This window comes from Lepidothrix coronata, unplaced genomic scaffold (genome assembly GCF_001604755.1).
Source record: "Lepidothrix coronata isolate B3197 unplaced genomic scaffold, Lepidothrix_coronata-1.0 Scaffold41, whole genome shotgun sequence".
NCBI classification, from domain to species: domain Eukaryota; kingdom Metazoa; phylum Chordata; class Aves; order Passeriformes; family Pipridae; genus Lepidothrix; species Lepidothrix coronata.
In genome coordinates, this window is record NW_016690221.1 from 4,541,374 (window position 1) to 4,552,240 (window position 10,867).

At 39.6% G+C, this 10,867-nt stretch overlaps 1 protein-coding gene across 2 annotated transcripts; it reads right to left on the bottom strand.

Moving 5' to 3' along the window:
• Positions 1-66: 66 nt before the first annotated feature.
• Positions 67-10,861, bottom strand: LOC108496548 (acyl-coenzyme A synthetase ACSM4, mitochondrial-like). Of its 2 annotated transcripts, none has more exons than XM_017813332.1 (14): positions 10,661-10,861; positions 8,025-8,290; positions 7,517-7,727; positions 6,913-7,120; positions 6,530-6,673; positions 5,628-5,784; positions 4,921-5,000; positions 4,030-4,153; positions 3,433-3,513; positions 3,221-3,322; positions 2,672-2,799; positions 1,893-1,992; positions 941-1,060; positions 67-375 (listed from the first exon to the last, which is right to left on the bottom strand). In XM_017813332.1, the coding sequence occupies exons 2-14, from the start codon at positions 8,220-8,222 to the stop codon at positions 289-291; spliced, it is 1,740 nt and encodes a 579-aa protein (XP_017668821.1). In that variant the 5' UTR covers positions 8,223-8,290; positions 10,661-10,861; the 3' UTR covers positions 67-288. The 2 variants fall into 2 exon arrangements, with proteins under 2 accessions (XP_017668821.1, XP_017668822.1); XM_017813333.1 differs by lacking the exon at positions 10,661-10,861 and adding an exon at positions 10,497-10,518.
• Between the last annotated feature and the right edge of the window lie 6 nt (positions 10,862-10,867).

Genomic DNA, 10,867 nt, shown 5'->3' on the forward strand with positions numbered 1-10,867 from the left:
ACATCAAATAGAAACTGGGCTGTAAGAGGGATGGAGAGAAGGTCTCAAAGGGAAAGGCTATTGAAATAGTCTATTGAAAAATTTATTTTTCAGCCAGAATAATACAATCCACTCAAGTAGTGACATTAGAAACTTTACAAGCAAGCATAAATATCACATCTTGGTGTTATCTGTAGTTTTTGGTGCTCAGGTATTTAACAAAAAGCAAGCAGAATGAAGGCAGTTATATTAGTGAAATTTATATAGTGCTAATGGAATGAAAGAAGTTTTGTTAAATTCCTAACAATGTTACATCCGTCCCCACTCTTTGTCTCTTAATTCATTCCTCTTGATCTTCCCAGTGATTGTCTTTGGCAGCTCTTGGACAAATTCCACCTAAATAAAATAAAGAGAGAAAACAATGTAGCATGTTCTACCGTGTTGGTTTTCCAAGACCAGCTCTCAGCATATGTGGAAAACTGAGAGGACTCCTGTCAGTAAGAACTGCCTGCCTAAAGGATCATGTCCAAGCCAAATCAAGGCAGCACATTGTGCCACTTGTGAAACCACTCCTTTGCCTCTTATTTATTAACTGTGAGGAGCAGTAGATAAAAGCTTATTCAGATTCAGTCACGTGCTCCCCTAAAGGCACCAGTGAGTGCTTGGTTGAAGGTTAAACACAAAATGGAGAATTATGATTGTGGGTCTGACCTAGAACATGCAGCTCTAACTAAGGATGTACGAAGCCTAGAAATTTTTGAGGTATTTAAACAAACACTTTACTCAAATGCATGAAAATCAATGTGAACTAGTATTATTTAGGAAAGATCTTTGCAGCCAGTGGTCTAGAAGAATCTTTACTGCTGTCTCTTTCAGCTGAATCATGAAACTGTAAATAGTAATTCTCCAAAGACTTATGGAAGGGTGTCCTGGTTTAAAGTTTCTCCTCAGAAGCATTTACCTTTCGAGGGTATTTATATGGAGCAGTGGTTTTCTTCACATGGTCCTGCAAGTCCTGGGTTAAGCTCTTCAGGTCACTGGATGAAAAGGCTGGTGACAGAATCACAAATGCTTTCACAACCTGTAAGATAAGATTAACAAAAGTGGTCTGATGTGGTCCATTTTTAAGAGCTGATATACAGGTTACCAGGGAGCAGTGCTGCTCCGAGTCATGACATTCAAAAGGGAGGAACAGGGGAACCAGCACACTGTAAGAAGTGATTGTGCCCAGCTTCTGCACATGCATCTGCAGAAGGGAAAGTTGAAAGCACAGCTTTCCTGCCCTCCTTACAAAGCAAAAGACCTTGTTGTTTCCTCTCAGCAGTAAGAGGAAGGGGCAACAAAAGGTGCCTCTATAGAATTCTCCCCAAGGCTAAGGGACAATTTTTTTCTTTCTGAAGTTCACACTGAGGACGGTAAGCCCTATTATCCCAGCACAGGACTGTGCTTTCACCACCCCTGCAGCCCAAGTCTAATGCCAGGGCAGTTACAGTATAACTTTGGCTATACCAAGACAGTCATAAATGACAATTTCAGTGTACAGAAAAATGCTTAGGAACAAGGAGAAAGTAAACATCACTGTAATATTCTCCACAAAGGAGACCTTCTTGGGAATCAAAAGAAACTCAGAAGAGCAAAGGCATGTAAATGGGAAGGGATTTTGCTTGTGACCCAAAGTAGGATTATGCATGATACAAGTAGACGAGGTGCTTAAGGTCATGGTTTAGTGGTGTATGTGGCAGTGCTGGGCTGGACTCAATGGTCTTAGAGGTCTTTTCCAACCTAAAGGATTCCTTGATTCTAAGATGACATGACTGCCTTAGAGCTGTACATTATTCAGTAGAAATTTCTTTATACCATCATATGTTTAGGCAAACACGTTGCTTTCCTCCTCCACCACTCAGCGTCATTACCTCTCCTCTGAGGGGATCTGGGCTGCTGACAACAGCTGCTTCTACCACAGCTGGGTGCTCTATCAGGGCACTCTCTACTTCAAATGGCCCAATGCGATACCTAGTAAGGAAAAATAAAATGGGATTTGGCTTTTATAAGTGGAAAACAAGTACCAAATGTTTTTTAATTGTACTATTGAAGAAAAAAAACCTCCAAATCAGAACAAATTAACAAACAACTATAGAAATTTCAGCCAAAATGGGGAAGCTGGTTGTGTTAGAAAGTAGGAGCATTTCAGAGTGGTCATGTTGTAGAGGACTGCTGGGGCTGTGGATTCCTCTCCATCTCTCCCCTTTCTTCGGGGCTCCTAATCTGGAGCTCCATCCCACTGATAGCCAGGATCTGCAGTAGCAGCTGGTGCCACATTATGGTATCCCATCATATAATACCAAATTTTATCATTTTATTATGTTAAAGTGCTTCAAATGCTCTTTGAATCCAATAGAGATGTCCTTCAATTTTAGTCAAAAATGAACTAGATAAAAATCCCTCCTCAGCCAGTTGAAGTCTTCATTCTTTGTTGAAACAGATGAGATGTTGCAGGGGAAATGGATACAGAGATGCCACTGATATCACCAAGATGATACTGCAGGTCTATGAAAAGCTAATAATAAAAGCAAGTATTCCTAAATCAAGAGGTCAATACATTAATCACAGGATTATTATGTCAGAAGCTCACTAGGAACACGACATGTAAGACAATAGAATGGCAGGTTTAGAGAGAAGTGTGCAGACTGACCCTGAAGAAATGATGATGTCATCATATCTTCCAATAAACTGATAATACCCATCTTCATCCATAGTCCCTCTGTCTCCAGTGACATAAAAATCCCCACGTTCAGTTTCTGCAGTTTTCTTAGGGTTATCCTTAAAGTGGTTTACAAACAGTAGTTTAGATTTTGAGCATGAATTAGCTATTTATCATGCTATAATGCACATACTGTCAAATGCACTGGAGCTTAATTTTTCAGTCAAGGATGTGTAAGAATTGTATTGATACTGTTATCATCATCATCATGGCTAGGCTTCGTGAAATATTTGCTATATGATATTGTTATAAAATACAATAAAATATGTTTAATATAATTGTTATTCTTTAAAAAAAATTAAATTCAATCTAGAGCAAATTCTTCACTTCCCTTTTCTATCATCCACCAGTCCAAATAAACAAATTACTGTGGTAATAAATAATAAACTGGTGAGAAATATTTAGCCTTTTGAACCACTATGCAACTGGAGAGATTTTGGAGGAGATTGGTGGTGGTAAGGAAGAAAATAAAGTCCTTACTACATATTCAGAGAAAAAACCAAGTGGTCTTATAGGTTTGCTTCTGACAGCAATTTCTCCCTGTTGTCCTGGAGGCAGGATATTAGCATTTTTGTCTACGATCTAGAATGTAAAACAACATGTATATTAGTTCAGTGGGAAAACAAACCCTAAACCCAACCTCAAATAAACAAAAAGCCCTTATGACAGAATCTGAAGAGCAGTCAACAAACCTGAACATCATAAAGGGGAGCTGCCTTCCCCATTGATCCAGGTTTAATCTTCATTCCTTTAAAAACAGAGCAGATTATTCCCTGTAAAAATCAAACCAAAGTTTTGCAATAGAAACCTGCTACGTTTACACTTGATTCATTACATATATTTTCTAGACTAATTACAAAGTAAGGAATTAAGATTCATAGGATCCTATATGCCAGTGCTGTATGGTAGGGACAAGAAAAATCAGGAAACTCCCTGGAAGAATCCTGTTCCATGATCTGGGAAGAATTCATGCCCTGTGCTAACCAGTCTTCTTCCCTTAGGTTCAAACTCTGCCCTCTTGACTCTCACTGTTACTTGGAATTTGCTTAAGAACATTTGTGGAAATATTAGGGAACATCTGCTCCCAACAACCCACGTTTCTGGCAGGTTCTGTGGGGGGAGCCATGACAGGACCTTCTTTCAGAGGTTATCAGGGGAGGAAGTTGCTGAAACATTCACAGAAACATGAATGAAGAAACACACTGTATTAATTCATAACAAACCTTAACATATCGTAAAGCAAAAAGGAATTCCAAAGATTTAATAGAACATGGACCCTACAGATGTACCGTTTCAGTTTGGCCATAAACTTCATGGATGTCCACCCCAGTCTGGCTCTTCCACTGCTCCATGACTTCTGGGTTGACTGGTTCCCCTCCACTCACGCAGTACTTCAGGTTCATGAATTTGTAGCTTCACAGGGAGTTAACAAAAACAAGAGGCAGTACTTAATCTACTGGGCAAGACAAGAAGCACACAACTGTAAACAACATTGGAGACCCGTTTACTGGGAGAGTTAGTCCCATGAAGGGGGGAAATCAGAGCATCCCTGATCCTTCAGCTCCTGATAGAACAAGGACATCGGTCTGTGCTCAACTCCACACATATGAGTGGCAGCAGTCAGAGTTAAGCACACATGAAAAATAAAGTAAAACTTTTGCTGAAGTCAGCCTGGATTATAACTAACCACAGACTGATTTGCTGAGCCAGGGCCCTGATTGCTGACCCTCTGCAACAGGGCAAGGGAGAAAGTGCAAGAGGGGAGGGAGGAACAGGCAGTGAGAACTGGAGCAGGGGATGATGAGCAACTGCCACAACCACTAACTCCCTCACAGTTGTGCTGACACACACTTTCTAGGATGAATTCCTTCCCAAAGCATGGACAATTAATGCGGTAATCAAAAATCATGATAAAGAATTTAAGAGACTCTGTACCATACCCTCAGGGGTTTGCTCACAACTTCAGTAGCGGAAGTCTCAAATTTCTTAGGGAAAGCATCAAGTTTCTCTATGTTTGATCACTAAAACTCATCAAAACTCAAATTTTGTATGACGGCCTTTTCATGGAGGATATTTTGAACTAAATTATTGCCCTATTTTGGGTCAAGCAGCTGGATATGGGAGATCACTAAAGCTTAGTCAGGGTAAATTAAACATTAGTAAATAATTTCTGGACATACCTGGAGAGATCTCTTTGCACCAGCATGCGGAACAATGTTGGAGCACCAACCAGCACATCAATTGGGAAGCTGCAGAGAGTCTGGTGAGTTAAACAAGATGGGCACGTGAAGCTCAGACAAAAAACTGCCTTGTGAATGTACAGTAAACAGGTGACATAGAAAGGAGAACTACATTTGCCCCCTCTGTAAAAGCACCACTCTGTTGGGTAAGGAACCCTCCTGCAGTTGGTGCAATATGCAGAGATTCACAGTATATCTGGCTGGACAAAATCCCATGCTGATACACTACAACTAGACTCCACTGCTTGGGGCATGGTCAGAATAAGCCCATCTCTGTCTGCATCATAGGGAGGTTTTCACTTTCTTCTTGTCCAGTGTAGGCAGAGAAATGCTTTAGTTTCAGTCTCTATTAATACCAGCTGATATCACTTCCACAGTCATTAGAATGAATGAATGGCAAGCAGTAAGTGCTGCTTTTGGATGATTTTCATTGACATGCTCACCAGCTTTGAGCAAAATGTATGAATGAATCATATGTTTGGCCTCTTCTGTATACATGAAAAATGCAAATATGGGCTTTACACAACAGATGGAGCATCTCAAACACAACTATGGACACAACCCTCATGAAATCTATGGAAGCTGTTAAGAATTATTTTTTGTGCCCTTTCTGCAGGTTAACACATTTTCATGAGTTTTTCCCTTACATTTAGGATGACTGCTGAGTCAGCCTGTGGTAGGTTATGTATAAAGACACATGACCCAAAAACCCAGGGATCATAAACAGATGCCACTGAAGTTAGTATCCATCCTGTGTCTGCTGTGTTCCATATCATGCCAGAAGGTGTCAAATCTAACCAGTACCTGATAGAGCAGAAAAAATAAAAGAATGAAAAGATAATGAAAAATATTTGCTTAAAAAGCCCAAACCCGAACCACAAACAAAGAAAACAAAGAAACCCAAAGAAACCCAAAAGGCCAAGATTTCTCACAAGATACATGTGCACTGAGCACTCAAATAAGTTAAAGAGCTAGCTCTAGGATAAAAGGACACCTACCTATATGTTTGCACAAATATACATATACAAAACCACATATGTATATCCTACATATATGATGGCAGTCACAATATAGGATAGAGCGGGGCAGAGAGGGGAGTCTGAATATCAATGCAGTGGCTTTCCAGTAGATAGGAAGATAGGGCTGAAACTGCAGCATTCAAGGATTCTGTGTTGGAGACCAGATATTTCAGTTCTAAGGCTACTGAGAGACTGAGTGACCTGTGCAACCAACAAACTCTGCTCATCTACACACATCACAGAGCTTTTTGCAGCCCAGTGTGGTATCTCTTGGTTCTCTGCACTGTGATATTCCCAGCTGACAGCTGTCCTTTGAACCACTCTGGAAAGAGGGTAAGAGATATTAACTGAAACATAGAAACATTGGGGATGATCCTACTCCTCTGGAAATTTGCTGGAGTTTGTAGTCCGATTTCAAAGGGAGAAGGACCAGAGCTGTACATTGGTATTTCTTACTCAGTAATTTTTCACCAGTTCTACTATGCAGCTTCAATTACCTTATGTTCAAATCAGGCTCAAGCCTTTCATACCTTTCACTTAAAAGGGGTCTGAAACCAAGACTACCCTGGGAATGTTGAGTCATCTTAGGAGAACCTGTGGTTCCACTGGTAAAGAAGATAATCATTGGGTCTTGAATCCTTGTTTTGACACAGGAATGGTCAGCAGCTTGGTTTCTTTAAAAGAGAGAACGTAATAATGATTTCAATGGTTCCTTTACACAGGCTTCAGAATGTAATGAAGTATTCCAAATAAGCTTCACAGAGTTTCACAAAATTATACTAAAATAATGCGATGTTATACTTCCTCAAAGACAGACCTCCCCTTAAAAAGAAGAGGGTAGAAGCATCCCAGAATGAGACCACTGTTAGCAAACATCTCAATGTGGATTAGCAATCTATTAACTCATACTCACTTGCAGAGCTCAGTGAAGTTCAGCCACCCTTCCCTACTGTCCTTGGACACCATTAGCTTGGTTTTCAGGAACTGACACTCAGATGCCACCGAATCCACTGCAGGAGCCACTTTGTCAGTGGTAATTATGCACGTGGCCTTTGATGCCTGGAGTCGATATAGGATGTCTTTGGCTGATAACTGGGATACCCCTGGAATTAAGACAATTCCTGGAAGAGAGATAAAGTTAGTTTAGGTTGGCATATTTTTTTACATCTGATTCTTTTCCAGGAATCTAAACTATAAACTATTCCCAAACTGACCTCTGATATGGATTTGTCCTGGTGTTCCCCAGACAAACAGTTATACTGAATAATGCAGATGCTTGTGCTCTCCTGTAAGCAATGACACATGGACCTGTCTGGTGACTTCCATGGCTGTTCCCTGTATTCTGGCCAGCTGTCCTATTGCACCTAGTGCAAACCCTTCAGGACTGCCTGCATAATTGGTAGTTGGGCCACTCACTGGATTATTATATTACTTTTCCTTCATAAACTACATACGTTCTTGATCCTTTCAACCTAATTGCAGTAACCATTTTGCCGGTCTCAGATATGCTCACTGACCTGCTCGCATACAAGCCACATTCACCAGCCACCACTCTGGGATTCGTGGTAGGATCACGATAAGTCTGTCCCCCTTCTGCAGCCCACATTCTTTAGTCAGCACATTGGCCACTTTCCGAGACAGGAACCCCAGCTCCTCAAAGCTCCACTTCACTTCTTCTCCTTTTCCATTTATCCACCAAAACGCAGGGTTTGGTGGTCTCTTTCCAGCCTACAAAGCATAAGGATGCAAACACAAAACATTTTCTTCTGACAGACCATGAAATTATAATGCAAAAACAACTGCAAATTATGGAAGATCTGAGTATTTCACAACTGGCTTATAAGCTGTTATTTTTCCCTTGTCCTTAATGGATTGAGATGTGCTATGCATCACGCTCAGGTACTCCCAATAGATTCTCCTTTTCTGAACCTGAAATGTTTACCAACCTAATTGTCTCCAGACCCAAATTATTTCAAATGAATTTCAAATTAGAGTATCTCATTGGCACAACAAAAGATCATCTACCTTTTCAATCTCAGACCACTTGTCCAGTACATCACTTGCATAGTTAAAGTACTTTGGTATTTCCTGTTTGCCCCGTCTGATGGACTCATATTGGGAATGCACATCAGAGGCAAGCAGCCTGGGGTGTCCATGGAGAGCCCTGTTAGGAGGCTTCAAAGTCCACAAGAATTTTAGACTCTGCAACTTAAACAACTTCATGGCAGAAAATGAGGTCTGTAGGTGCTGTAGATTATGTAAGGAAACGAGCAGAACTGTTGCTATGAATCCTGCAACAAAAAAAAACCAACAAAAAGAGAAAAATAATATTAAGATTATCAAAAGAAAATCCAGTTATGAATTAATGAGTTATTAGTTGAATTCACTTAGGCTAGTAACAGCCAGACTGATGATTTTAACACTCTAATAAAATGTGAAATTCCCTATCCTGCTTTCTCATATTTTTGATTTTTTAATTAATTGCCTACAACTCTCCATACTCGAAACCAACATCAGGTGTTATTGTTTGCATTAGAATAAGGTTCCTGCTTCTTACTACAAAGCATTCAGTAGCTAATTCTCTATTCCTTTTCTACTAGACTTCTTGCATTAGATACTCACTACTTTAGCTTCAACAGTTGCTGACTGATATATCCATTGACCACATCCATCCAAAAAACCTTCACTTCAGTAATCCCTTATGCAGGCACCAAATTTGATATAGACATTTCTGCATATGCTTCTTGTAAATTCTGTCCTCCATCTGTATTCACCATAATGATCCTAAAAGCTCTCAAGTCTAATTACTTCCTTTCCACTGCTACTCTTTCCTTTCTCTTTATATAATCTTATAATGCTGCTGAATATTTCTTTTCCACAGACCAGAGGATTATTCCAGAGCTGTGCTCAACTCTAAAAATTGTAATGGTATTTAGAGGTTTCTCATAAGTGCACATGAAGATTATCAAACAGGGGGAAAAGAAACTGGCTTGGGTCTAGAAAAGCCCACAGGCAGAGCAGGAGCCAGGGAAGTCCTGGAGGGCTCTGATGATTTGAGAACCTGAGTCCAGCTATCAATTTGCCTTTTTCAACCACTAAACTCAATTACTCAGTTACTATACTCAGTACAAGGTTTAGGGTAAGTGACTCCTGAAATACAGGGCAATTTTCATTTCTGTTCTTACAGAGGATGAAACTATCCACAAACTACCAAAAAAATTACAGGTAAACTCTTAATCAAATTCTTTTTGATGCAGAATTTCTGTGGCCTGAGTGAATCTGCAAAGTTTTACCCTTTGTCCCAAGTTTTTAAGTACACTTTGTAGTCTTTCACCCCTTGTCCCATGTCTTCAACCATAACCATTTGTCCTCACATCTCTGATGCATGGATTTCAGTCTTGGTCAAGTTTTATTCCTCAAGAAAAAGTAACTTCTTTAACATTGGAATTATTTCCTTATTCCTCTGCAGAAGCTTTTACAGTAAGATTTAATCTGCCTATCAGGCAAATTAATTCAAATACATAGAACTTAACACATCTTAATTTTTTCAGCCATATCTGACAGCATAAAAAATCTGGATGCAGATTTCCCCCCAGAACAGATACTTAGTCAAAACCAAGAGTAAAGAGGAATTCCCGGTGTTGTCCATGTTCCATGGAGGTTGTGGCAGAGAAACACTGACCAGCTGTAAACAATCCTATAGGATATCATTTGCTGCTGAGAAAGAGTCTTAGGACCTGGATATAAAATTAAGTGTTATTATGTCCCTAAATGCCACTCACTTCAGAATCAGGATTACATAAGAAAAAGTTCTTTAGAGAGTACTTACACTTTAAAGCAGAGAACTATTAAGAGGACTTGGTGGAAAAAAATTCTTTTTAAAAAAGTTTGAGTGGTGAAAAATCCTATTTGAAATATTCCCAAACTCTGTGCAGAGAAAATGGGCATTAATAAAGGGGGGATTATGTCATATTTTGGGATATACATTCATTTGTATTCCTTTTTTTTTCTTTCTTAAGGAAACAACTTTTTAATTGGTGCAACATCCTGTAAACTTTATTATTGTTTTCATTAGGCAGGACACCTACTGAGCAAAAATATCATGATTTTCTTGAAATGTAACCTTTCTTTTAGCTTGTGACCTCTACTGTTAATGCTAAAAAACAATGGATCCACTTTGAATCCTTGAACAAACAAGCCTAAGCATTTTGGTTATTACTTTTAACAACACAGGAAGATATTTATAATTTCTTAGTCTGCTCTAATTCTATGATTTAACTTTAATCTACAGATTTCAGAGCGTTACAATGACAAGATCTACACAATACCCTGTCAAGGAAAGAGGGACAGAACATTCAGGAACAGTATTCAGGATCAGAAAAGTTATTCAAGACTGACAAGATGAAAGACATTTTAAACTCAGGATTCCCCAGTGATCTACCAAAATGTCTGCTAAGTTTTGCTGTGAGACCCTTCAAGGTCATAGCACTTTCTCACCTGCAAACCTGGAGGTGAAAATGAAGCAAAAAAAAAGACCCAGTATTGGCAAAGTCCTTTGAATAACTACAAGAACCGGGAATTATTATTCTTGGTTTAGTACCATCTGCTTCTGCTCAATGATCATTAACATGAGGAATTCAGACAAACAACATTTTCCTGACCTGTCTGCTGTGGACAGGAGAGATTGAGAGCTGGCTGGGGCAGATCCTCTTCGTTCAGTTTGCTTGGCTTTCACAACATATTTCCCAAAAGAGACGCTCACCTGGAGATGCAACACCCGGACTGTCTGTCAAAAAGGATCTGAAGTGAAACCCTTCCTACTTTATCTTTTGCTTCTTCTGAAGTAATGAGAACAGAACGTAAAACAG

Excerpts from the sequence above, each read along its gene's own strand:
- LOC108496548 (XM_017813332.1), bottom strand. The coding sequence starts at position 8,222 with ATGAAGTTGTTTAAGTTGCAGAGTCTAAAATTCTTGTGGACTTTGAAG. Across the intron at positions 1,993-2,671 it reads GACATCATCATTTCTTCAGG|GTATCGCATTGGGCCATTTG; the intron begins GTCAGTCTGCAC and ends TTTCCTTACTAG. Across the intron at positions 376-940 it reads CATATAAATACCCTCGAAAG|GTGGAATTTGTCCAAGAGCT; the intron begins GTAAATGCTTCT and ends TATTTTATTTAG.